Here is a 27653-nt window from a genome sequence, read left to right on the forward strand (position 1 = left end):
GCGGCGTGGGCAGGGACGGTGACGCCGAGGCTGTGGTAGCTCAGGCTTTGGGACCCTCCCTGCCCAGGCCCCTCCCAGGCCCGCTGCCGAGGGACCGGGTCTGCCTTCGGAATGAGAAGGCGTCTGTCCTGGGAGAGGCAGGGCACCTGGGCCCCTGGGCAGGGGCGGGGACCCCCAGGCACGCCCCATTCTTGCCCGCCCCACGGTGGCTGGGTCCTCAGGCCCTCCTGGGGCAGGAAGGAGGGGTCTGCTGCTTCAGCCCGCTAGTCCTGACGGTCTCGGTCTCAGCGGCAGCCGTTGTCAGCAGGTGCCCACGTGCTGAGCTCCAGTCCCTACAGGTGTGACAAGGACCAGGTGACACCATTTTTAGGGGGCCATCTTTAGCAGAGGGCCCTGGAAACTCTAGGAGGCAGGGAGCCTGCGGGCAGTCCCTGTGGCGACGCTGCCTTCACTGTGCTGAGCGGTCACCCGCCTGCGCTCCCGCCTCCATGGCCCCCGGCAGAGGGGCCCCCGTCTGCAGAGTCAGCCGGGAAGCAGACCCCACTGTGCCCCAAGCCACACAGACATCCCTAAAGACATCGTCCAGGGCGACGGGTAGCCAGGGCCTCCCTCTGAAGACACGGGAAACGCAAGCGGCCCCAGCGAGCTGGCGCCCTGCAGCCCTCCCGCCTGCGGGGTTCCTCGGCGCCTGCGTGCTCCGCTCTCCGAGTCTGACGGCGTTTGCGCTTCCCCGGCTTCCGACGCCCGAAGGACAGAAGAGGGCGGGTGGCGCAGTGCTGTGAGCTCCCGGGCCAGGGCGGAGGCGCGACTGCCGCTCCCGCTGGGGCTCCGCGGGCCCTGCTGCTCCGGGGCAGCGCTGTGAGCCGCCGCGGTGGGGCCGCCAACCTGCGGGGTCCCGGTCACCGTGTTTCGGCAGCGGCCCCGACGTGGGGCGGCTGCTTCCGCCGCCGCAGGTAACCGCCGCCGCACCAAGGAAACCGGGGGACAAAACGACGCACACGGCCGGTGTCACATCGGGAGGATTTATCTCTTTTTCCTGCAATTGGCATCTGCAGCCAAGCAAGGTTGTTCCTACGTGGATAATAGCAAAAAGGAAAGGATATTTTTATACAACTTACAGAAACATCGGTCAAAGTCAATGCGTTCTTTTCCATCTAGAAATTAAAAGGAAGACGGCGATTGGAGACCCCACTACGGTGCACCTAACGGCTGTAATACGTAAGCGATTTATTTCACAGCCTGCGTAGAGGCGAAGAAACTGAGTAAATGGCAGCCGGGGCACCCCGGCCAGCACACAGCACGGGCGCTGCCCTTCCGCGGGCGGGAGTCGCCCTGGGCCCGGACGCCGCCCTGTGGGTCCGCGCTGCGCGGGCGGCGGCCCCCGGAGAGGGCGCGGCGGCGGCGCGCGCGGCTCACACGTGCTCCTTGTCGAACTCGCACACGAAGTGCATGGTGACGTGGCAAGCCACGTCGTTCCAGCCGCCCGAGGCCACCATCTCCACGCAGTCCTCCTCGTCGTACGCGTTGTTGGGCTCCCCGCTGCGCCATTTGCTGAAGGTCTGCATGGGCGAGCGGTCCGAGTAGACGAACGTGCCCTCCCGCTCCAGGTCGTCGATGCCGATGAAGACGCGCGCCAGGCCGGCCTGCGCGACGTAGGCGGCCATGAGCCCGTTGGCGGCCTCGTCCTTGGGCATGCCGAGCGCGCCCCCCCGGCGCTGGCAGGCCAGCTGCGCGTCCGCGTAGCGCTTCTCCTCCTTCACCAGCAGGTACATCTTGCTCTCCGACTCCCGCACGCCGGCCACAGCTGCAGGGGCGGCGGCGCCGGGGGGTGGGGTTGGCGAGCGCCCGCAGCCCCGCCCGCAGCCCCGCCCTCCCGCGCAGCCCCGCCCTCCCGCGCGGCCCCGCGGCCCCGCCCCGCCCGCAGCCCCGCCCTCCCGCGCAGCCCCGCCCGCCGAGAGCCTACCGTGCTTTATGAACTTGAGCTCGGCCGTCAGCTGGCTGACCTGGTTGTCCATCTCCCCGATGGCCTTCCTCAGCTGGCCGCACTCACACGGGAGGCCTGCGGAGACAGGGCGGCGGGACTCCGAGCCCGGGGCGCGGCGGGAGAGGCGGGCGCCCTGCCCGCCCGAGGAGAGGCCGCCCTGCTGCGGGGGCGCTGGTCTCCCTGCCGTGGGGCGCCGCGCCGGGCCCGCAGCCCCTCACACTGGTTTTATTTCACGGCCTTCACGGTCTATGTCACGACTTACGCCTTTTCGAAAGCGCAGTCTTCCCGCCCGTCTTTGGCTAGCGTCCGCGATGCGGCCGCGAACACGGGGTGCGGGAGTCTCTGCCAGCTGCTGCCCCCTCTTCTTCAAACACATTCGCAGAAGTGGGAAGGCCGGCCCCACCGCAGCCCTGCCCGAGGTCTGGCGGGCCGCCACGGCTGCCCCAGCGGCCGCCCCCTTCCGATCCCCCTCCCCGCCAACAGCGCGGGGCCGCTTTTCCTCGCAGCGCAGCCAGCATGTGCCCTTTTCTCACATGCGCCGCTCTACCTGGTGTGCAGGGCTACCTCCCAGTGGTTCGATTTGCGTTTCCCTGATGAGCGATGTGGGGCATCTTTTCACAGGCCTGTTCGCCAGCTGTGTGTCTCCTTCGGAGAAGCGTCTGTTCAGGGCTTCTGCCCGTTTTCTGATCGGCTTATTTGGTGTTTTTGGTGTTGAGCTGTGTGAGTTCTTTATATGTGTTAGCTATGAGCCCCTTTTCAGGGGCTCCTCCGCTCTGTGGGGTGCAGAGGCCTCCCAGTCTGACCAGACCCACGGTATTTCCTGCGTCGTTGCTTGCGGTGTGGGCGGCATATCCGAAACCCCACTACCGAGGCCGTCGGGGGTTTACTCCTGTTCTCTCCTAGGAGTGTCATGACTCCTGGTCTTACATGTAAGCCTTCCATCTATTCCGAGTTAATTTCTGTGAGTGGTGTGAGACACACGTCCAGTGTCATTCTTGCACATGTGAAGACTCAGTTATCCCAGCACCACCCACCCACGGCTGCTCTCCTCTGAGAGCCCTTGGCCCCACTGGCTGTGTGTTTATTTCTGGTTCTCGATTCTCCTCCCTGTCTGTGTGTCTGTTTTTATGCCACTACCATACCATTTTGGTGACTATAGCTTTATAGTGCAGTTTCAAGCCAGGAAGAGCGAGGCCTCCCACTTTCCTCTTCTTCAACTAACACTTGTAGGCATATTATAAACCTAGTAAAAATGTAATCACTTCAAGAAGTGTTGTAGAGACAAAAACTAGCCGATCAACCTAAGTGTCTGTTGATGCATAAACCGATAAAGAAATTGAAGGATACATATACAGTGGAATATTATTCCACCTGAAAAAAATGAGGAAATACTACCACTTGTGATACATGAATGGACTTTGAGGGCACATGCTAAGTGACATAAGTCAGAGAGACAAATACTGTGTGATCCCACTTATACATGGAATCTAAAAACAAAGAGAGACCAGATTTGTGGTTCCCAGACACAGGGGTGGTGAAGGGGGGGGGGGCTGCTGGAGGAAGGGGGTCAAAAGGTACAAACCTCCACTTATAAGATAAGTAAGTAATAGGGCTGCAGTGCCCAGCATGAGGACAATGGTTAACTCTGCTTTATGACATGTAGGAAAGCTGTTAAGAGTAAATCCCAAGACTTCTCATCGCAAGGATAAATTTTTCTTCCATTTTTCTTCTTTCTTTTCTTTTTATTGTATCTCTGTGAGGTGATGGATGTTAGCTGAACTTACATGGTAGCTATTTCACAATAAATATAAATCAAAGCATCACATTGTGCACCTTAAACTATACAATGATGTATGTCAATTATTTCTCAATAAAACTGGAAAAAAGTGCAATTCTCAATACATTTTTTTGAAATTCTTGGAACTTTTATGCCATACCTGGTTCTCCATTAGGGCCAGGGGGCCCTACATCACCAGAATCTCCTTTTTCACCTGGAAAAGGAGAGCAAGGTCAAAGTCACCCAGCAGAGGTGGGACATGTTTCATGAGCTCACAGCCGTCATGTTAACAGTGTTATTTCTTCTGTGACTTTTCCCAGACCCTCTTTTTGCTGTGATCTACAGGGAGCTATGGCCTATAGATGATTAGTTCTTCATGCTCTGTTTACATGATATGGAACATATACCTACCATGGGATTTTAGAGATTATCAGATGATCAGTCTTTGAATCAATTCTGGAAAATCGCAGAGGTTTCACAGAATACTTTGTAAATATCATGTCATGAACCCTTAAGACTGTAACAACTACATTTCACACCGGTTCCCTCCATGTCCTTCATCACAGCAGGAAAATCCAGATGGAATGTGCTGTGTTAGCACCAGGGGGACCCAGAGATTATCTAACCCAAATACAGCAAAGAGCACTTAAAAACTCATGCTGAGATCTGAGAGGCAGTGTGGGGTCGAAGGAGGGCACAGCCACCAGGAGGCCTGAGCCCCAGATGGCCTCAGACTGGCCTCCAGTAAGCAGGACACACCACTGCGCCAGGCTGCCTCCATTTCCCCTGACTTCTAAAACAAGGGGGCTGAACAGAATCATGGCCACAAAGCTTTCCAGCTACTCAACGATTAGACAAAGACAATACGAAAGTCCCATGAGCCTTCCTGAAAAACTGTCTTTCTTCTCCCAGGGAGACCCTAGCATCAGCTGGCAGGGGCAGTGAAGGGGCTGCGGCCGTCCTTCTGTAGCTCCCCTTCCACCTGCAGAGGGAGGGAGGGATCGTGGCCTTCTCCATCCAAATGATCCCTCTGCTCTTTTTATCCACATCGGAGACTTGAAAGTGACTGAAAGACCAGCCTACCAAGGAGCTGGGGTGGCATCGCAGAGACGGAGCAGACTGAGTGAGCTGCACCTCGTGAGGAGCTTGGCAAGCTGCCCCTTGGCAAGGCATCAACCCTGACCCAGACATGCTGTGCATGAGAGGCACACACACCCTACTTGTGCACCAACACCAGCAGGCACACACTCAACAAAAGCTCAGCAGTGGGAACAATCCACAGGTCCACCAGCAGGTGTGTGGATAAGTGATGCATGGTACATCCGTGACTTAGTCTTAAAATGGAAGGAAATTCTGACATAGGCTGCAACACAGAGAAATTCTGAAAACACTATACCAGGTGAAATCAAACAGGCACAAAATGACAACTCTGGTATGTTGCATTTGTGCAAAATACCTAGAATAGGCAAAGTCACAGAGACAGAAAGCAGAAGAGAGGTGAATGGGGCTGGGGGCATGAGGAGACCGTGCTTCATGGGTACAGGTTTCTCTTTGCAAATGTCTGGAAATGGTGGTGAGGCTCATAGAGTTAGACAGCAAACTCTACATCAGAGATCTTACCACACATGTGATGCTACGCTTCCTCACGCCCTCAGCCCTCTGCACAGCACGCACATCTGTGTGCGCACACAAGTCAGCCATCCCCATCCACAGGGCAGGCTTTCCACGGGTTTGCCAGCAGCAGGGAGCTCAGCAGGGCAGGCCACACTCTCCCTCACACTGCTGCTGTGGACCCTTCCTGCCAGGGCCAGGCTGGGCTCGGGGGTGGGGAGGTGTCCAAGGCCGCCAACAGAGCTCAAACCCCAAGGCAGGTCAGCAAGGCAGAAGAACCAGGCACCAGCATCGGGCGGCCCCAGCTGGCCCCACTTCCCTGCCTGTGGTGCCTCATCCCCAGGCCCACACCCGGACCACAGGGACACCTCCGTGGGACCCCACTGAGAGCTCAGGGGCAGGGGCTTCTTGCCGCCTTCACCCCACTGTGCCCTGCAGGGTTCAGCCGGCTCAGAGCATCTGTTGCCTGGTGGTGGCAAAAGGGAAGAGCTGTGTGGCTCTGAGCCGTCTCTTACCTGCCCTGGGCCTCCGTGTCCTGAGCTGCACGCCCCCAGAATGTTTTGCCACCAGAGCGCTCTCTCACACCTGCCCCTGCCCTCCTCCGCCGCCTCCTCACCCCGCTGCCCTCCCATGCCCCCTCCTCACCCAGAGCTGCCCTGCAGTCTCAGAGGCAGACACGAAACTGGAGGTGGACAGTGCTTCTGGAGCGGCGCCCTATGCACGAGTGGGCTGCCCGTGCTCCATTAAACTGGTTCTGGATACGGCCCCTCAGAGGCAGAGTTTGGCCCAAGCACACCAGCTCCTGGTTCTCCATCCCAGGGAACAGAGGGCATGTGCCCCACCTTCTGGCACAAAGCCACTCCCCAAATGCAAACACTGGGACAAAATTTATCATGCAGGAGGAACCCAGCAATGAACATGACTGCCAGCAAGACTGTCCCGTCTATAGTTATTCTCAGTGCCAGGTGCTGCAAGTCTGGGGGTGTGAGGCAAGGGGTGTGTCACAAATACCTTTAGAACCAATGGGACCAATTTTTCCATGGCGACCCACACTGCCTTTCTGTCCTTTGTCACCCATGTCTCCTGTGGAAAACAAGGAGATAAAGTTGGTCGCTGCACAGGTAACCTGACCCACCTGTCCAACATCGCACACAGGCACACGTGCACGAAGAGCCTGGAGGAAGTGGTCACAGCGCGTAGCTTCATCTCTCCAAGGTCACGTGTGTGACTGACCCCGGAGGGTTCTTCATAGGCTCCCCACTGGCATATTTTCCAGAGAAAGACACATTTCCCCCAACATTCACATACCCTACGGAACGGAGGCAACCGAACGGCGCACCCCTGAGCCCAGCCCCGCCGCCTGCTCTGATCAGGAGCCACAGGGAGGCTCTTCCCCTTGGCAGGATGGTGCCTCCCAGCCCTCTTCCTGCCCCAAACCCAGCCAGGAAGCCACCTGTCTGCCAGTGCCCAGGAACTGGGCCACCTGGGCCCCAGGTACACATCAGAGGGCAAAGCTCCTCTCCCACCTAGCGTGAGATCTCTGTAGGGCAGGAGGAAAAGGAGGCTGGGGAGCAGCCTCCAGGAGGGCCAGCGGGAGGGCTTCTCCTGTGCCCAGATGAGGCTGCGTCCCGCAGCGACAGCAACCTGCCCCAGTGGACAGCTGCCCAGCGGGAGCCCCCAGCTCTGTGACACTCGCCGCATTCAGGATAGAGACCGCAGGGCGGAGGAGGCTCGGGACGAATGCAGCTCAAAGGGAGTCCCCTGAGGTGACTTACACCCACATAAAGACAAAGATATACTTTCAGGCGCATGCGTGCCCCTCTGCCCCCCACCTGGCTGTGGAAGTGGTTCCCTAGACGGGGCTTGGAGGGGCTTGTATACCAGACTGAGTACCCAGACTGCGGCTGCAGCAGGACAACCCTGTGGCCTGCTGATCTGAGACCAGCGTCCTTTCCTGTGCCACGGCAGGAACGGGACTCCAGGACAGCATGGCCAGGCTCGCCCAGCCGTGATGGGAGCCACAGATGCTGCGGGCTGCACACTGTGCCCGGTGCCTGGACAGTGGCGGGGCTTAGGGCCGGCTGAGGAATCAGGAACAACCCATACGGTTACACACAGTAAGAAGCACCAAGACGGGAAGCCACGGGCTCTGAGGAAGCCCAGCAGGGGCATGGGGTGGTGCCCAGGAGCAAGACGCAGAAACCGCAGCGGGGAGACAGGAAGGAGGGCGAGGCAGGACCCATGTGGTCACACGTGCAGAGAGGGGCAAGGACGGCGGTCAGCAAGGACGGGCAGAGCTGGGTGGTGCAGTGAGGCTGTGGCCAGGGGGACACAGAGAGATGCTCCGGTGGAGGCCAGCCCCGGGATGGCCACTGTGAGGCTGAGAGCAAAAGGGACATATGCCTCTGGTCTGGGCATTGCAGGTGGGTGGTGGGCAGCAGGAGAGGAGCCAGAGATGGCCAGTCCCCAGGCGACACAAAGTCTCAGCACCCTGGACGTGCGAGGACAACCTGGGAAGCAGGAGAGGAGCCGGAGACGGCCAGTCCCCAGGCGACACAAAGTCTCAGCACCCTGAACGTGCGAGGACAACCTGGGGAGACTGGGTCTGGGACCAGGATCTACACTGGGGTCATGTGTTGCGGGTGACTAAGAACACAGGCCTGGGTCCTGCCCCCAGCAAGAAAGTGCCCAGGAGGTAGGACAGGCCCTGGTGGAACCCTGCAGGACCGAGACGGTCACGGGAAGAGACCAGGGGTGTGAGGGGTGGTAAGATGCTGGGGCATTTGGTGGGGGTACAGAGAGCTCAATGCGTTGGTGCCTGGAGTGTTCAGTGAGGGGTGGGTCACAGAGAAGCTGTAATAGGAGGGGACAGATCCCTCCAACATGGTCGTAGGGAACCGGGGACACAGGCCTCAGTGGGGTGGGACAGGCCACAGCAGAGGCCAAGGAATCGGGGGCTGGGTGTAAGCCAGTCCTTGAAGCCTAAGCTTGCAGAGCACGGGGCTCCCACACAGCACCAGTTTCCCCCTCTGCTTGAGCTCCTCTGTCCCCATCCCCAGCAGCCGAGGCTGCCTGCCCACACTGACCAGGCCGCACGTCCCTGAGCCACGGTGGGCTGCCCCCTCCACAGCCCCAGGGACGTCCAGGCCCTGGTACAACCACTAGACCGGTCCTTCCTGCCAGCAGGGTCCATGGAGTATGTTCTTGCTATTTGGAGTCCTGACACTATTTCAACCAGATTAATTCTCTAATAGTGAGAGGTTACCGCAGCGAGAGGGCAAGGTAACAAAACCAGTCTTCAGTCGGTCAGTCTGCCACCCAATCGGTCCATCAGGGCACGCACCCCATTGGTAATCCTGCACCAGGAGCCAGAGATCGCAGCTGACCTGGGCTTGCAGTGACGCACACCCAGATGCCCGGGCAGGGAGACGCTGAGCTCCCCTCTCGGGGCCCGCAGGCACTTCCCCGCAGGAGGAGTAACAGGGCTTCTCCCAGGGCATCAGGCCTCCGGGCTCTGAGCATTTCTGAGCAGGGTCGAGGCCCGCAGCACACGGCCTGGCAGCCACCGCCTCCCAGCTCAGCCGCGGAGACCCACTTGACAGAAAGCTGTCCTTCGCAGACGGGAAGGCGCCTGAGGGCCGGGGCTGCCCCGCACCCCACACTCCGGTGACTGGGCAGGGACGTAGAACTACTCTGATTCACCTTCCCCGAGACAGCCCCCCATATTTAAATTAAATTTATCTGAATCTGCCTCTCATGTGACTAAAACGCCTCCCCAGCCCCGCCTCTCCCCCGCCCAGCCCCGCCTCTCCCCCACAAGGCCCCGCCTCCCTTCCCCGGCCCCGCCTCTCCCTGCCCAGCTCCACCCGGTCTGCACACACCGCTCACTCAGGCTCCCAGGTCCCTATGCTGAAGCCTCAAGTGCCACGTGACAGTATTTGGAGGTGGGAAAGGTGCTTAGGTCGTGAGGGAGGAGCCCCCACAGTGGGATTGGGGCCCAGGTTTAGGCCACCCACGAGCTCCCCGGGCCCTCCCCACGTGAGCGCACAGCGACAAGACACCGGCTGTGAGCCAGGGGCGGGTCCTCACGGAGCCCGACCAGGATGCGCCCTGAGCCCAGGGCCCCTGCCTGCGGCTGCTCAAGCCCAAGCTGGTGTTGGGCAGCCTGAGCCCACGAGACACCTCCTGCCGCCCCACCCTCGTGTCCATTCACAAGGTCAGAATCAAAACCGTGATCACAGTATTTCTGCTCAGCCTCTTGCAGAGCGTCCTGCGGAAAGACCAGCGTTCCCTGGAATTCTGTACTGTTATTGCTGTTCCCAGGCCGGTCTGCCCGCTGCAGGGCACAACCTTCTTCCATAAGCCTTTTTCAAAAGGGTAACTGTTCCCTAACCCTCCAGTGCGCCCCGCCCTGAGGTCCCAGAGTGGACATGAGCCCTGGAAGTGAACCTGAGCCCCAGGATCTGTCAGGACAACTTCAGTGTTCATGCTCCTCGTATTTGCATGGCTCCCTAAATGTCGCGGTGGTTGGTTCCCACACTGTTTCCCGGGGATCAGCCACGGTCGGCTGTGACAGTCTGTATCTCATGCTCACGGGGAAGTTCAGACCTGCTAAGTTAGGTTAAAGCCGAGCCCCACATGCCACTCCGAAGCAGACAGTGCCCAGAAGAGGAGGGAGCTCAGAGACCATCCAACTGAACCCCATCTTCATTCAGATGGGCGCGCAGAGGCCCAGAGACACCTAGGCATCCGCACCTGCGGTAGTGAGGCGCCAGGTCCTTCCCATCCCAGGACCGCACGGAATCCCCCTGGAGAGGGACAGGCCTGCCAGGGTCTGGAGCATGCCATCTCTGCCGAGGGAGTGCGCCTTCTCACGCAAAAGCCGGAACAGTATGGTGAAGGCTGGGGGCACTGTCTGGGCAGAGCGTGGCCATCACTCGCCTGCACAGTCTGCCGTCTGCTAAGAGGAGCCCACCTGGAACAGGTAGGAAGGGAGCTGGGGAGCTGCCTGGTAGTGTGGGGGGCAACTACTCCGAGTTCCCTACAGAGAGGGGCTCTAACCAAGACGACCCCTTCTCCCACCCAGACAGGTCCCGGCCGCAAGGAGACAGAAGAGGGCCTTAGGGACTCGGAGCGGGCCCTGCAGGGACATGACCAGAAACGTAACGGGTAAAGGGTTTTCCCCGTGTGGAGTCACCCACCTTAACAGGACAAGCGGTCAGTGGCTCACTTCATCGGCAAAGGACGCACGCGTCTGGCCACACGGGCTGCTGTGAGGCAGGACCTGGGGGCCACTGCAGAGGGCTCGGCTTTCAGCGCGTCTCTGAGCCGCACGGCCAAACATCAATTCTGGTTCAAGGCTGTCGCTGATGCACAGAGCCTATTCCCAGTGGGTACCCGCCTGGCTCCTGTCCTTTGAGAGGTGTGGGACCCACCCCAGGGGTTCTGAGAAGCAGGCACAAATGCAGAAAATGGGATGCTAGGTGAGACAACCCACCCCACCGCAAGCCCCAGACTCCACGTTTAAACGTGTTCCTCAGGGGGCTCTGATGGGCTAACGCTGGAGCGGTACCTGTCCAGGCCCCGCAGGCAGCCCTCTCTGAACGTCCATGATGACCCTGCCACAGTGCAGTCCTGAGGGCACCAGTGCCGACCAGAGCCAGCAGTGGGGGCTGCAGCCCTGGGCGGTTCTGCTCACTTTCCATCTTCCAGGGATAAATTAGGACACGTCCAGGCGCAGCAGATGCCAGGACAGCACAGTCACACATACTGACTGACTTCAACCTCAGTGTCACCGCCGTTACCAGGTTTCCAAAATTCCTATGCCCCAAAGTGAGTGTATTTGAAGGTGGGGTCTTAAGGAGCTAACTAAGGTTAAATGAGGTGGTAAGGGTGGGGCTCTGACCCCATAGGACAGGTATCCTTGTAAGCAGAGGAAGAGACACCAGGGATGCAGGCAGGGGGATGGCCACATGAGGCAACTGCGAGAAGGCAGCCCAGGAGAAACCAGCCCAGCCCTGAGCATATTCTGGGGACAGACATCCTGCAGGGCCAGTGGCTGCAGACCACTGCAGGTGAGTTCAGCCTGAAGATAGGTGTGGTGAGGGCAGTGTTGAGGGCACCTGCTCAGAGTGTCTTGATCTCAGCCTTCTGGGCTCCAGAACCATGATGATTAATGTTTGCTGTGTGGGCCCCGGTGGGTGGCACTGTGGCAGCCACTGAAAACTAGTACACACCCCTCTGTCCAGAAGAGACCCTGGAGTTCAGAGAGGCAAATGAGCCACCAGCAGTAACACAGCAAGTAAAAGATCAAGACACAAAGCGCAGACACAGCAGTCAGGCAGACCAGACCAGACCCACTCCCCACCAGCCTCGTGACCTTGGACAAGACGCCATCCACTCTGAGCCTTAGTGTCCTCCTCTGTACAGGGACATCACAGTGGGGTTCACGCCTCGGGTCATGAGCATATGATAATGCAGGTGTCACCCAGACAGACGACTCCATCTCCCATCCAGGGCCCTAACCTGGGGCTGCAGCCAGGGGGCCCAGTCCCCCACGCCAGAGGTCTTCCCCAGCTCCAGCCACAGCAAAGGCTGCCTCTCCAAGAACCGGGCTGTGTTCACGGGAAGGCCTCCGTGGGGAGGGGCCAGAGACCCCACTTGGGGCAGCCACCGCCTCTCCAGGCACAGCTCCCACCCCACTGAAGAACTCTCTGGCCACACGAGGCGCTGTATGCTGGTGCTGGGCACACACAAACGTGTGTGCACACACGATATACACACAAATGTATGCATATACACATGCATATGCAGACATGTGTAGATGTACATACACTATATACTCACGCACACTAACATGCATACATGACATTTGTACACATGCCCCACGCATGCATGCACATATATTCCAACACACATATGCACATGCACATGTACTGTACATACATACAGTTGCAAATGCACATACGCCAGCATATCCTTTATCCTTACTCCACATGAGGGTGTAAAGCTGTAAGCTAAGCAGGGTGGAATCCAGACCACCAGAGCAGCACAGCACACGCACCTGGCACCGTGACCCCTCACACCTGAGATCTGTCTCCACGGCAGGCTGCTGTGTCTAACAGAAATATTCCCTTTCGGGCATGTTAGAGAGGAGAAAAGTGAGAACATTCAAATCCCACGGCCATCCACCCAGCTTGTTTTAGCTTGCAGACACGTCCTGGAAAATAGCGCCTGGGCAGAAAGCAGTGTGGTCACAGGCCCAGAGGTTCTCAGAAGCGAGGATCAGAACAAGGGCTCTGCTGCCTTCTGCGTGATTCCAAGGCCTTCCTGTGCCTCCAGCCCGGAGCAAACACATGTCCCTCCCCTGCTGTGGGAGACAGGTGGACATGCCCTGGACACCCTGAGACCCTGCCCCGTTAGGGTGCAGGCCCTGCCAGCGGAGGCTGCCTGCCGGGCGAGGCCCCACTAACACGACATGCAGCACACACCTGCCCTCCAGACAAGCACCAGGAACACGCTCACAGCGGCAGCTAAGTCTTACTGTCATGACGACGACACAGCCCTCTGCAGTAGAGCTGGGCAGGAAGGGCACTTGGACAGCAGCTTCCTCTGTGATTTTTAGTGAAGGGCAACACGCACGTTCCAGAGCCCAGAGCGCCTCTCACCCCCTGAGCTGTGCCAGGAGGGGCCCCCCTAATCCTGTCCTGGCTGCAGTCTGGGGACAAGAAGCCAGGAAAGCTGAGCTAACCGATCCCAGCAGGTGGTGTAGGATCACCACACAGCTACATAGGCTGCAAATGTGGGAGTTGTTCTTGCTTCAATCAAGGACAAAGCACAGCACAGGGCTTCTGGGGGACCCACCAGCGAGACTTTCATTATTATTTCAGAAGGCAACCCGTCAGCCTGCGTGTACTTTTTCCTGCTGCTCCCCACAGCAGAGGCTGCTCTGTGTGCCACCCTGAGACCCCCACACATGGGCCAAGGAGGCAGTCCCACCTGCAGCCGGGCCCCACAGGGACGCAGCCTGTGTTCATGGAGGCTGCAGTGAGGAGCTCGCCCAGGTGAGGGCCCGTGACCCCTGCCGCGGAGAACTCTGAAGTCCTGCCCGAGCAGTCCAGGGCAGCTGAGGCTCTCCTGCACATCCAAGGCCCAACCACAGCTCACCCCAACTTCGCGGCTGGGGACTCGGGTCCAGCACTCTGCAGTCAGCCACCGCTCTCCAGGACCGAGGACGGACAAGCCCAGGCCGTCAGCACCTAGATGCCTCGGGGAGCCGCCCAGAGGCTACAGATGCCTGGGCCTCTGGGGAAGCCACACTGCCCAGGGGCCTGGCCACAGCTCCAGCCACCTGTATAAAGACATGCTGACATCCACGATGTGGTGCCTGCCCACTGTTGGGACACCAAAAAACAAAGAAAGGAACAAAGAACATCTAAACGTCCATAATGCATGACCCAGAAATGTTCACTTCTATCTCAGTGCATTTCTTTTCCATCCTTTCTCTGTCTTTTTCTGTAACTACTTTAATCAACCGTATGACTATTCCTGCTTCTGTTTTATTCTCACACATCATATCACATCACGGCCGATCCTCTTCTTAAAGATCACCCAAAAAGGAGATTTCCTAGATTTCTATGTTAACTATGCCCACTACTCAATAACCCGAATCACCCTGCTCGGGCTGACTTGCTCTCTATATTCTGCGAAGTAGCAAAGGCCCCGAATCAAAGCTGCTCGCTCCGTCCTCAGTGATGCCGACACCAAATAAACCAATGACCACTCAGCGACTCCGGGACTGGCGTGCCCAGGTGGAGCCCAGGCTGCTGAGGTGGGGCTGTGAACAGCCAGCTCCCCTGCCCTGACCCCCAGTGACTCCACTCCAGAACACACCACTCAGGAGGAACCGTAAGTCACCTATAGACATCAAGCATCCGTGAAAAATGCTGACACTAAAATATAACATTAAATTTAAGAAATAGGATGTCAACTTATAGAACAATATAATTACATTTACAAAAGGGAAATAAGTGGCTATCTCACTGCTTTTAGATATGATTTTCTATTATGAGGGGCTGTTACTGTTATATGTTGGAAAACTCTGACACAAGGCAGCTACTCAGTCCAGCCCAAATTCAGCCCCACATTGCCCGCTGCTTTCCGCCTCGGTTTACCCTCATGCGTCCATGTGTCTCCTCCGCTGGGCTCTGCGGCTCCAGGTTGCCTTCTCCCAAGTGCTCAGCACCTAACAGACGCCTGATCCAGCAGTTCAGTGATAGGAAAATGCAACGAGCCGGGCTCTTTCCTTGCCCAGCGCCATTCATTCCGTCGGGAGACTTACAAGGTGTGCCAAGCATCGACAGTCGCTGCGGGCTGGCACCGCCTTTCCAGAGTGAGTAAGAGAAGGGCGGCGACGCAGCGCGGACAGCGGGCGAGAGGCCGCGTCGGCGGGAAGCGGGCGCTGACACTTGTACACGGAGCCCAGACACCATCACTTTGAAAACCATCGATGAAAGGGCATCATGCAAATGAACTCGTGACCGTCCAGAATAGGGGAGCTGACCGCTTCCTAGTCGTGAAACGCGAAATCATCCACACGAGAAAATAGTGGGACTCGCTTCATCACTGTGAACTTCAGAATTATTTAGTTCGATGATAAAATAAGTGACACAGTATATCTAGAGCACTTTCAGCTGTTACAAGAAGTGTACTGATAGAGCACAAGTAATAAGTACTTGAATTCTAAGATACTTTAAACGCTTTATAACCAAGAGACTTGATGGAGCGGCGATGTCACTGCCCACACAGACGTGGAGACACGCAGGCCATGGAGCCGCTGCTGCCAGCCTCTGGCTCAGCGTCATCTCAGGGAGCCGTGCTGCCTCCGTCCTGACACCCACACTGCTCCCACAGGGGCCTCCGGGCCCGGCATCCCCGCCTCACGCACCCGGACATTTTCTGAGCAAACACGGGCGGCACTTTCATGAAGACAGGGGAAGACTGTTCCTTTAGGGTGGAAAGCACATGGACCGGCCTAAGAATATACGTATTGATGGCCTTTCTTAAAGTTCCTAACTCCACTTCTGGTAACTTATTCTAAAGAAATATTCAGAGATAGGCACAGAAAGTGCGAGTACAAGAGTATGGTGCACACCCAGGAGATGAAGGACCCAGAAGGGTTTCGTTAAAAATGAGAAACAACCCCAAGGCGACAAAAAGACAGAAACATAACACAAGTGACTTAAACAAATCAAAACGTGACCTACTTCATTCGTAGAAGAGAGACAAAGTGAACCCACCCATGTGGAGGTGCCTGTGGCTGCCAGAGAGCTGGCAGCTTTCGGTCGGGCCCTTCGCACTCCGTGGGAGGCCACGGGTGCGGCCCGCTCTTCTGCAGGACGAGCGGGCACTTTGATGTAGCAGTCACACGGCTAGCAGCCTGTCTCCATGCCCCCTCATGCATGTTAATAGTGACACACACAGGAATGTTCTCTGCAGCAGCCCGAGGAACGTGCTGGGCTGCAGTAACGGGAGACCAGTTGGCTGCAGCGTGGGGTGCTCGTGCCATGGATACCACACCACTGCAGGAGCTGAGGAAACGTGTCCGCCCCACACAGGCTGAGCCCCAGGCACATCGCTGAGGGAACAGAGTGAAATCACACACACAGACCACGCAGCCACTTGTGCAAAAGCAGAGGAACAGCGTACACATTTCTTGCCAGTTCCTACACTCTCTCTGTAAAGAAGGACTGGCACGAAAGCGGCTGTCGGGGGGCACAGGAAGGGGCTTGTCACTGTGCAGTTTCTGCACGTTTTGAAATCTGAACTAGGAGAATAGTTAATTTGCATTTCTAATTATTTTTTATGAGTAAAGGAAAAAATAAAAATAAAATTCATGCCTGGGGTGGAAGGGTGGACAGCAGAGAGAACAGACAGAATAGCTCTGGCCTGGACTGTGATGGGGCTTCCCAGGCACGAGCAGCCTCAGACTTGGTGACAGTGCACTTGACAGAATGAGCACAAATTGCATCCCAGAGGGCAGAGAAGTGGGCCCTGGCTTAAGGACAGACACTCAATGACCTTTGCGTTGTTATGACAACTTTTTTAAAACTGGAAACAACCCAACTCTCCAGTGTCAGGAGATTCTTAGGGGCCTGGCTCCATAAATCTCAGTATAGATTCTCAGAATCGTGTGTAAATACTAACAAAACACTTTTACAGACAGCTTTTAATGACCTGTTAACAAATTTTAAAGCAGCAAAAGTCAGTATATCCTGGTGATAACACCATTCGTTGAACATCTACAGTTTACCACCTGGCCACTATGATCCATTTCCTGTAAGCCTCCACACATCCCAGGCGGCAGGAATCGCACTATGTCACTAATGTAGAAACAGATTCCAAATGATGAGGTTCCCTTAAACATAATGGGAATACACTGAGTAAGCTCGCACACCCGCCTGTCCCCACTCTCCACTGCCTGCACGCCTCCACCGCTGTTCCGGCCCCTCCATTCCCACCAGCACCCCTCCATCCCCACCAGCACCCCTCCATCCCCATTCACACTCCTCTATCCCATTCGTGCCCCTACATCCCCACCCCCCACCCCCAGCTGCTTGCACACCCTCACACTTGCATGTATAGTTGTAACACTCACAAACGAGCCCCACTTCACAGACGACGGTCCAGAGGGATGCACAAGCACTGAGCTCTGTGTTCAGGGCCACCCCACCTGGGCACCTCCAGAGAACTCCACTTCCTGGCTCTTGGCAACCAAGGAGCACCATTTAAAGAGCCCTCTCCGTGCCCTCCCCTCTCCAGGCCTTCCACCTCTGAGACCCTCCCAGGAGCCAGAGACCCCTCAGGCTCCCCCAACCCCAGTGGCTCCTGCAGGAGCTGGGCCTGCCTGCCGAGCTCTGGGGGCTGAGGGGCGGCAGGTACCTTTCTCTCCCGTGGGGCCTACTCGTCCAGGCCGTCCCGGCGCACCTTTGTCTCCCTTCTCGCCCGTGTCCCCTGTGGAGGAAGTCACATGCGTTAGGGCTCACTCTGAGCTCAGGGCCCCAGTGCAGCCTGAGCTGGGACAGAAGGAGGCTCTTGCCCAGTCAGTGCCACCCACAGGCCTCTGGCCATGCCCTCCCATCCCCCAGGGGTCTCCCCCCTTCTTCCCCCACCTCCCACCCCCAGGGGTCTCCCCCCTTCTTCCCCCACCTCCCACCCCCAGGGGTCTCACCCCTTCTTCCCCGACCTCCCACCCCCAGGGGTCTCACCTTTCCTCCCTGCTCCCACCCCAGGGGACCCACTCCTTCTCCCGACTCTCTGCCCCTTGGCCCAGGTCCGCAGGGCACTCAGGAACCCTGCCCCACGTCTGTTCTCAGGACTCTGCTCCCCGCCCCACCTCTCCCTGTGGGAACATGGTCCCTCCCAAGCACCCCTTGGTGGCTCCGGCCTGCCCTCTGGGCACAGCGCTCCCTCATTCCCTCCCGCTGCTCTGCTACTCCACCGCCATCGTGGCCATATCAAAACAAACAGCGTCTCCAGGTCTCCTGCGCACGTCACGGCTGACCTGCCTCCCATCCAGGACGGGGGCGCACAGCCACCCGCCAGAGTGTCCACCCTGTGGGTGGACACACTCAGCACATACGTGGCCCTTGAATCTCAATTTTTTTCTTTTTGAAAAAAAGAAAGAAAATTATTATAAAAGCAATACTTGGAGAAGGATTGATAGTCCGGCAATAAACACCAACAATCAGGAGCTCACCGCCCAGAGTCAGCGGACACCTGCGAGGCACCAACACCGGGAGGAGGAAATGGAGGAGAGGCGCGGTCCCGGTCCTGGGCCACCAGAACCCGGCTCTGAACGGCACCGAGCAGCCCCAGACAGGAGGGCGCACGTGGGCGCGAGCACAGATCACAAGGAAAAGGGACTGGCTGGGGATCCTCATCCGAAACTAGTTTTTGAAACAAACCCCTCTACAGAGAGGCTGAGCAGCAGGACGGCCAGCGACAAAGGCCAGTTCAGGAAACAAGATCGGCATGAAGACCGCGTTCACAGCGCGACACTAACAGAAAAAAACCCCAAAGTTCTGTTTGGTCTTGAAGCTACTGGGTTGAAAGCTGAATAGAAACCTCACAAATTCCAAAACCTACCTAACCGGGATTCCAGAAAGCGAGAACAGACCAGGGAAGCCATAGCAGCTGTGCAGATTTGGTGGCTGCGATCTCCTAGCAGCAAGCAAAGCCTTGGGGACGACGGCGAAGGTGCCCAGAGCGCCCCCTGGGAGAAGCGAGGGGAGCAGGCTTCACAGAGTCAGTGGGGCGCCGCAGGCCGATGGGAATAAAGACAGAATTCTACACGCACCCAAGAGGAGAAAGAACTTTTGAAGACGTATGTGGATGAGAATCAAATTGACATAAGGATTCTCATTAGCAAACTGGACACAAGAATAAAACGAGGCAGTGACTTCAAGGTAAAAGCCAAAATTCAGACTGGAGCTCAGGAGGTGCTCTGCCGCGGCGGCTGTTAGCCAGGACCTGCTGGGCCACGACAGGGAGCCTGGCGAGGCCTACCGAGAGCCTGCTCCGAGGGAGGGAGCCCTGCAGGTGAGGTGGGGAGAGATAGGGCGCGGCCCGCCCGAGTGGGCCCAGGACACCTGGGAGAGGTGGGCACTCAGACCTCACGCCTAAGGGCCACGGGAAGCCAACACATGCTCTACACAGAGGAACAACACGGTCCACCCAGGCGGGAGCAGAAGAATCCGGGCCAGAGGCAGGCGTCTTATCACCTCCCACGTACAGCAATCTGCCCCCACGTCCATCTCTCCCCCGACTGAACGCTCCCTGGACACGGAGCGCACAGCTCCCGCATCGCCAGGCCTCCCAGAGCACCCACACCTGGGAGAGGCCTCGACCACATGGGTGCTGCCACACTCATGGAGAATGAGTGCCCGGCATACCTGCTAACTTCCCGTTTGCAGGTTAAGGTGACTGTTAAAGAGTTGACCCACGGCATTCCCTTGTTCCCACGATGTAAGGTCACCCCACCACATGAGGCAGGATCATGTTCCCTTTACAGATGAAGAGCCAGGCCAAGAGGAAGCGATGCCTTGACCACACCTTCCTAAGCATCGAAGGCTTTATCGGAGTACGGCTGAAGCAAACAGGCCGCCAGTTCGCTGACCCCACTCGCCTACTTTCCCCTCTGCTGAGAGGAGCGGAAGGCCAGCAGCCTGGCACAGTAACTCCTGCCATCTCCGCCTGCGTCCACATGCCTGCATCTCATCTGCCCGATTGTCCTCGGCAGCCATGGGAGGCACCGGGAGACCCTGAACAGAGCCACACATCGCAAACTCCTTCCCAAAGCAGGAAAGAGGACTACTAAGCGCGTCATTAAAAACAGTAAGATTTTATAAAGAGTGGGCCTAGCGAGCTTTCTTCACAGCTCCCGGCTGGACACTGTTCTCCCCAAGGATCCTGCTGGACTGCGACTGACCCTAGTACATGGGACCAAGTCTGCTTCAGCCCAGTGTTCCTGCAGTGGGGTGTCCACCTGCCAGGAAGCCCCCTTACACCGGGGCTACGTCAGCTCTCCAGCCCCACTCCCCATCTCCAGTGAGGGTGGAATGAACTGTCCTGAAAAACACTGTGCTAGCTGACGGCATCAAACGCTCTCCCTGCCGTCCCGACGCTGGAAGGCAGCACCGGAGACCCCAGAGTCCAGGCAGGGCTGCCTCCCGGCCCTTCCTCCCCTAGTGACCTTGACTTCTCCTTAGAGACAAACCCTCCACATGCTTCTGAAGAGCAAAGACTCTTTGCAAGCACTGTTCATATTGAAACATTCGTTGCCTGCTCGTCTAAGGGGACACAAAGATCTATGCCCCTGCTGGCAATAACTCTGGGACACTATTTCTGTAAACCTCTCCACTCAGAAATTACAGGTATGCCTGGGAAGCATGATAGCCTCTTTCCGAGTTCTTTTATTTATCAGGCATTTGGGACTGATTTACTACACAAAGTTCAGGTGACAAGTTACTTCTCTACCTGGAGAGGCCAACATTTCAACTGTCTAGCTCATTTTCCATCATTGTTAACAAACTGCTCCCTCCTCTCAAGGAAATAATGAACATGGGGTCTGTATTTAAGTGCTTGCCTCCCTGCAAATCATAAAAATCTATCAGCAAAAAGCTTTCGCCTAGATTACATTTGGGGTAATTCTCGACCCAGCTAGGAAGGCATTGCATGAGATACTTTGATGTATTTGCAGCCATGGACGCTCATGCCCTCGTGACACCTGCTTCTACAGCAGAACAAAGGCACCCCGAGCAGAGTCGCCCCTGCAAAGCACATTGGTGCAAACGCCGCGGCATGAAAGAGCGATGGGCGTTGGGCGATAGCCGAGCATTCACCCTGCGGGGCAGACAGGCCTACCAGCAGTGACACGATGCCCAGTGTGTGGGTTACCGAGGCCACATCACTGGCTTTATCAACACTGTTTAAAGTAACTTGATAAAACGTATAAGAATAATTATGCTATTTCAAAATTCTAAGCAATGGCTTTGTTAATATGCATATTCTCCTACCTATAACCAACTTTTCAGCCATTAGAGAAAGACTGCTTTTCCCATCAAAATGAGTTGTTACACATTTAAAACCATTCTTAAAAATCTCCTCCTATGGTGCATTTCCCAGGTTACAGGAGATTTGTTCTAGAGTTGGGAGCTGTGTGCTTAGGAGGCCCCAAGTGAATGCAAACAACTGTCCAAATGTAGTATAACCTCCTGAGCCTCAAGCATGTGCTCCGGATATCACCACCATCAAACCCTCATGAAACCCTGAAGCCGAATCATTCTCCCAATCTGATGGATGGAGACGGAGGCAGAGGACAAGTGACTGGTCACATCACACAGCTTGTGCAGTCAAGTGCACGGCTGTGTCTCCAAGCCCGCATCCTTCCCGCCACCTGCATCCCTGAGGGTCCCTGAGGGTCCCCGAGGAAGGAAGCCACACACACAGCGACCCAGAACCCACCACAGGACCCAGGCTGGGCAGGCAGGTCGCACACGTTCCCCACGCACACTTCTAAAGAGCAGCTAGCATGGCTTCTCACCAACAGCTATGCCCTGGGGCCAGGAGCCCCCCGCTCCCATTGGGGGCCGTGGACCCTGCTCCTGCTCCTGGATGCCAGAGCAGAAGGGGGCCCCCGGGGCCCAGGGAGTCGCCCCGTGGGGGTGGGGGGCCCTGCTCTCACCCCTCACCTCATCTTCAGACCTACACCCAACCACAGCGCCGGGTGGGGGCTCTTTCACCCACACCTTTGAGTGAGCAGCACAAGTTGGACAGTGTGAGTTTCTTCCAACATAACTGAAGTGTTTTACAAGAGGGTCGGCATGTTTATGATCACTACATGCACAACGCGGAGGGCTCGCCTGGGCCCCAGCTGTCCTTGTGGTCCCACAGCCGTGAAAGCAGCTCAGAAAGACCCTCCCAAGCAGGGCCGCGCCCCAGGGTCTGTGCGTGTCGGGTCCTAGTGTGGCCGCCCCCGAGAGGGCCTGCAGGGACGGCGGTCCCCACCACACCGGCCACCCACTGCTCCTCCTCACCGAACCAAGGCCTTGCCTGCCCTCACCAGGAGCCTCCTGTCCCCAGGCCCCCAGAGGGGCTGACCTCCAAAGATGCCAGCTCTCCCCTGGCGGCCATTCTCATCGTTGTCTCTCTCCAACCATCCCAAGTGGGTGGGGGCGCCAGACGGCCACTGGGGACAAGGGCGGTGACCTGTCCCAGGGCAGCCCCAACTCCTGCTCTAAGGAGCACTGGGCCAAACTCCCCCATCCCCATTCTGAAGTCCTTCACAATCTCTGAAAAAGGGGCCTGTTCATCTCACACAGGGCCTAGAATCGAGCTGCTAGGGTCACAAGGTTTTGGAGTCTCTTGCCTGTGCTTCATGGAAACCAGACACTTTCTCAAAGAAAGATGCGTCTGAGGGCTCAGACACCCCCCCTGCACTGGTGCCCACCCACCAGCTCCGCAGGGGCAGCTCTACCTGGAGGTAAGTCACAAAGCGATGACACAATTGTTCTGATGTTTAAAAGAAGGAATAAAGAGCTCTCAGGAACCGGCGTAGCACAGGCTTCACAGCTGTGCAACCCAATTCAGCAAACTGCTAAATTATCAATCTGCAAAACGGACCAGATGAGATCATGTCACCCTGGGTCACGTGCAGTGATGTGCACAGTGCCTGTAACAAATGTCTGTTGCTTTACGGGTCCCTGAGGAGAGGGCAGAGCTGTGAATAAACAGCTAGCTGCAGAATTTCAGAATGCCTGGGCCGGAGAGAGTGCAGACTTTGCACAGTCACCCCTTGTTTTACAGATGGGGACACTGAGGCCCACCGAGGTGCCAGATCTGCCCAAGGTTGGACCTGAGCCAGCACCACCCTGTCAGCCACACCCAGGCCCCCACCCACGGTCACTACCTGAGGCCAGGCCAGACGGCCCCAGCCGCGGTTACCTTTGAGGCCGGGGACGAGAATCTGCACGGAACAGGCGTCGTCCACTTGCTGCTGAGGAGATGCAGGGCGCAGCAGCCACAGGAAGGCCAGGCTGAGGAGTGCCAGGCCCCTCTCCATAGTGCCCGCAGCAGGGCCCTGACTCCTGGCAGAGGAAGGGGTGAATTGATGGAATTCACACATAGTGACAGTGTGAGGGCCAGGGGGATGAAGCAGGGCTACTCCCTCACTCCTGTGCCCTCGGGGCACCCGGTGCCTGTGTCCCCCCCACCCAGGCCCCACCCAGGCCCAGACCCACAGGCCTGCCTGCAGAAACAGGAGCAGCTTCCGCCCGAGTTGTGGCCCCTGCCCACTTAGGGAAAGAATGTGTATTCAAGGAGAAGCCACAGCTCTGGGGCCTCTTAAGAATAACATCCTCATCTCCAGGAGCCCAGGAGAGAACAGGCCTGCTCCTCAGAGGGGAAATTCAATTTACAATTCCTAGTAGAGATACACTTTAAGAAAGAAGTAGGTAATGCAAACAATGTCCCTACAGCTGGCCATTCTCGTTGAGCTTCCAGGGCGGGCCCGGCATCTTGCGGTGCTGGGATACATGTGGAGGACCACATCCCCGGGGCAGCCAGGAGCGGGGGTCCCCCTGGCAAGCACATTCCCACCGCCACCTTGAGGTCCTGCTTCTACAGTGGCAGTGGGCCTCCCCTGGGGCTGCAGCCCTGACAGGTTCCATCTGAATGGCATACATTGTTCTTATCTTTCTACCAAGATTGCAAAGAAAAGGCCTTTCCCTAGTATTTTTTCCTGACTTTATGCAAATCACCTGTCTGTTCCCTTACTTGGCATATAGATCCCATCACTGGAAATTGAGGCATGCACATGCCCGGCTTTCCAACTTTTTCTTTTAACATCAGGACTACCACCTAACTTCAGCCTAGCAGGACAGCAGTTATGACCGCCAGGTGTCAAGGCAGGAAGGGCCACCTATGACACTGTCTTACCCAATTTGATGCCACCGTATGAGATGATCCTGTTCGCCCTTGAGTGCCAGCTCAGTTCTGGCTCCTTGCGCCCCTGGGCTCCCAGCACTGAGCCCAGACAGGCGCTGCCTGTGGAGTATGCTGTGGTCCGCACAGCCCCACCCGCAAGCAGTCACCAAGCCAAGCAGAGCCTGCCCTGGCTGCTCAGGAATAGTTGGTTGGTTCTACGGCACTTTTTACCCTGGGTCTGGGAATTATGAAAAAATTGCTTCACCTCTTTGAACCTGTGTAAACCCAAGGGCTTACCTCAATCATGCAGCAAATGATAATCTAAATCCTTTTCCTCAGATGGCTATGCGAACTCTCCACCAGGAGCTCCTGAACTAATCACAACCGGAATTCTGGTGCCCAATGTGACAGACTCAATCCTTATCTAAGAAGAGCCCCAGCTCCCAGCCCCACCCAATTCCTACCTCTCTGGAATCTCGCCTTCCTGTCAGCGCTCCACGGGCTAACCCGAGCCGCCGTCCCAGGCTGTCAAGTCACCCCACAGTGTCCCCAGCCTGAGGGCCACACCAGGCAAAGAGGTGTCCTGACCGCCGGGGGGCCAAGAGGACACTGCACTGGGGCCGTCATGGCTGCTATTTACAGCGGCCGGCAGCCCCCACCAAGGCCAGCGTCAGGCTGGGGTTCTGCAAGCTTATCTGCAAGCCACTTCCTGTTTGAAATACGCCAGCTGTCCTGTCCAGCGGCAAAGGGCAGTGCGGGAATGCGGGCTCTCTGGGCGGCTGTGGGGCCCTCCTGCAGGGCCCCTTACCCCTTACCCTAAACCTCCAACTGCTCTTTTTTGTGTCTTTTCTGTTCTCTTTCTTTTTCTGAAAAGTAAGAGTATTCAGTTGAGTATAAGGAAGAGCGTAATTATCACAGTATCACATCAGACAGAAATAGAAGCAGCTGACATATTTTTCCATACGGGGTTTCACTTCAAAAGCCTTGTCTACTGCTGGTTGACCTGATGCATGGTGAGACCCCAACTCAAGGCATTCACTGAAGCCTCATTTCAAGCAATACAGGCCAAAAACATGGCTTTGCGGCGGGCTGGGCAGACCCAGCTTTCTGTGATTCTGATCTGAATATCACGTGTAACTGGAATCGCACAGCATTGTCTTTCTGTCTGCTTCCCTCACTGAGCGCAACGTCCTCGAGGTTCTTGTGACGGCGTGCGTCTGATGTCCCCCCTCTTTGAGGCTGACTACTCCACCATGGCCACACCACAGTTTATCCAGTCCCACCAGTGGACGTGTGGGTGGCTGTTCCAGCCACGGTATCACTGCCACCAACACGGGTGTGCAAGCATCTAGAGATCCTGCTGGCTGTCCTTTGGGTCCATACACGGAAGTGGGATGGCTAGATCATATGGCAATTCTACTTTTAATTCTTTGAGAAACTGCCACTTTTTCACAGCAGCTCCACCAGTTCCATTCCCACCAGCAGTGCACAAAACTCCCCAACACTTGCTTTTTTCTGTTACTTTGGATAGTGGCCATTCTGAAGGGTGTGAGGTGGCACCTGACTGCTTGGCTTTGCACGCCCGATGCCAGGGATGCTGACCGCTTTGGCATGAACTGTCAGACATCTGTACACCTTCTTGGAAAATGTCTGTTCCGGCGCCCCCCTTTCAGCTGCCTGCCTGCCTTTCTCCCCTTTTTCTCCTTCCCCTCAGCCTTTTCTTGAAACCACTTAAGTCACGGCCACAGGACAGCCTTTTCCCTCATGAACTCTGACCCTCTCACAGAACCCAACTACTTCCGGCGGGTCGAGACAAGAATCTGGCATGCCTCCCAATTATTATTTACATTTCCCAGAGATAACTGAGAAATCTGGATGCAAGAGCGGATCAAGCCCACTTGTCTCCGGGTGGGAACTCTCACTGGAGGTCAGAGCTGTGCAGCTGTATCTCTGGGCCACTTTGTCCATGAGGACGTTAACCACGGCCACCCCTCCCTCCTCACGCCTGAAGGCTTAATTCGTCCAGAGCCTCCTGCCAGTGCAGAGCAATGCCCAGCCTCCACCCCAGAAAGGACAGCCGTCCACCCTCTCAAGTACACTTCCCCCTCTCCCAGCCTGACCACTTGTGGACACAGAATGCAGACGCTCCAAGAGTGCAGGCATCTCTGCCAAAGCTCTTAAAATCTGGACACACAGCGCCCGCGGTGATGAGGTCCAGTTCCGGTTTTACAGCCACATTCAGGAGGGATGCCAAACACCGGTAACATGCAACATCGGATCTGACAGATCAGAGCACCGGCCGTCAGAGTGGGTCAGCACCACCGAGGGGACTTCTGGGAACCACATCCCTGGGCCCTGGCCCTGTGTTTCCGGTCAGGGGGGCCACGGTGGGACCGGGTGTTTCCTTGCCAGCAAGTCCCTGAGCATGGCTGCTGCAATCCAGGGACCACCCTCGGAACCACGGCCCCAACAAGCCACTGAGGCCCTGGCTGCCCCGTGAACGGCCTGCCCAGCACCTGGCCCGTGGGAGGTGCTCACTGAACGGCTGCTATCGGCTCTCGCTCCTCCTCATCCTTCTTTGCTGCTACTGCCCTCATCTGCCCACTAGACTGCACCTTCCTGCTCAGAAACCCGGTCAACAAATTAACCCCGACTGAGGAAAAGGCCTGCTCGGTGAGGCAACCATCCATCAGCAGCACAGGAGCAGCAAGGGGCCGCAGGAGTGCACCTATCAGCAGGCCCAGGCCAGGGATGCTGTGCGGTGTCACCGGTGGGGGGTGACTACATGACACCTGAGCCCCAGAGGCTCAGCCTTTGCAGCCCCAACCCCCTCAGGCCATCCCTCAAGAGAAGCCCAGTGCTCACGAGCCCAAATTAAGAGATGGATGCTGGAGCTTCCAGAACACTCAGTGGCTTACCAGCAGGGGCCAGTGTTTTCTGAGGGTTGTCTTCGCATCTGCCCCTCTTCCTGGGCACCGAGGACCTGCAGGCAGCTCAAATGCATACCTCTTCACAACCTAATAGCTGAATGTGCCCTCCACACCCAACTGCTGCTTCAAATACCCCACGTGGTCAGACCAGGGCTAAGCCTGCGTGAAGACCACAGCTGGCGGCTGAGCGGGCCTGCTGCAAAGTCAGCGAATCCCAATTACAGCACAGTCATCAATACAAAGCCACCAAGTATACATACACCAGTGAAAACTTTGAACTGAGGAAAGGATGTCATCAAAAGTGACATCCTTCCTGACAGGTCCGGCACACACACAGCAATCTAACCAATCTGAGTTGCAGGCTTGGCTCTTCATCAGAGTTTTCCAGCTCTTCGGGCTAATTCAGACTCCCATTGCTCATCAGGGGGTTTCACTGAATCTCACTCCTTTCAAAGATTCTTTTAACTCATCTGATTTCAAAGAAAGCTCATAGTCATTTTACAAACATTAACTTTTCCCCAAGTGCCAGCCATTCTTGCTGGGCACCTGACAGGTGCTGACTTATAGAACTACAAGGATTACGGGACGCAGCTAGTCTAGGCTAACTATTTTACAAAGGAACAGAGGTCCTCAGAAATGGGACAGTTTATCTCGGCTCCAGCTCCGGGGCAAGCTGTGACCCCGTCCCCCCATGTTGGCCTCCCCGACACGCTCTAAGCTCAGACCCTAAAGTGGAAGATTAAAACATGACTGGTGGTCAGCACTGCGTTGAGGCCTAATTGGGAGTCTCAGGTATTCTAGGCCTGCAAAATGCCAGGCAACAGTTACAAATAAATTAGCCAAGTGATAACTGTTCACAGGTCACGCT

General features: G+C 56.9%; 1 protein-coding gene across 4 annotated transcripts; it reads right to left on the reverse strand.

Moving 5' to 3' along the window:
* On the reverse strand, positions 1-26885 carry COLEC11 (collectin subfamily member 11). 4 transcript variants are annotated; one of them, XM_073217150.1, is made up of 7 exons: positions 26774-26885; positions 22875-23017; positions 17313-17384; positions 6384-6455; positions 3922-3975; positions 1964-2059; positions 1-1804 (listed from the first exon to the last, which is right to left on the reverse strand). In XM_073217150.1, exons 1-7 carry the CDS (start codon positions 26857-26859, stop codon positions 1413-1415), a joined length of 915 nt encoding a protein of 304 aa, XP_073073251.1. In that variant the 5' UTR covers positions 26860-26885; the 3' UTR covers positions 1-1412. The 4 variants fall into 4 exon arrangements, with proteins under 4 accessions (XP_073073251.1, XP_073073257.1, XP_073073256.1 ...); XM_073217156.1 differs by lacking the exon at positions 26774-26885 and adding an exon at positions 23868-23930 and having other exon boundaries at positions 13-1804; XM_073217155.1 differs by lacking the exon at positions 26774-26885 and adding an exon at positions 24153-24261 and having other exon boundaries at positions 14-1804.
* Between the last annotated feature and the right edge of the window lie 768 nt (positions 26886-27653).

Source organism: Manis javanica, chromosome 1 (assembly GCF_040802235.1).
Source record: "Manis javanica isolate MJ-LG chromosome 1, MJ_LKY, whole genome shotgun sequence".
Taxonomy (NCBI): Eukaryota; Metazoa; Chordata; class Mammalia; order Pholidota; family Manidae; genus Manis; species Manis javanica.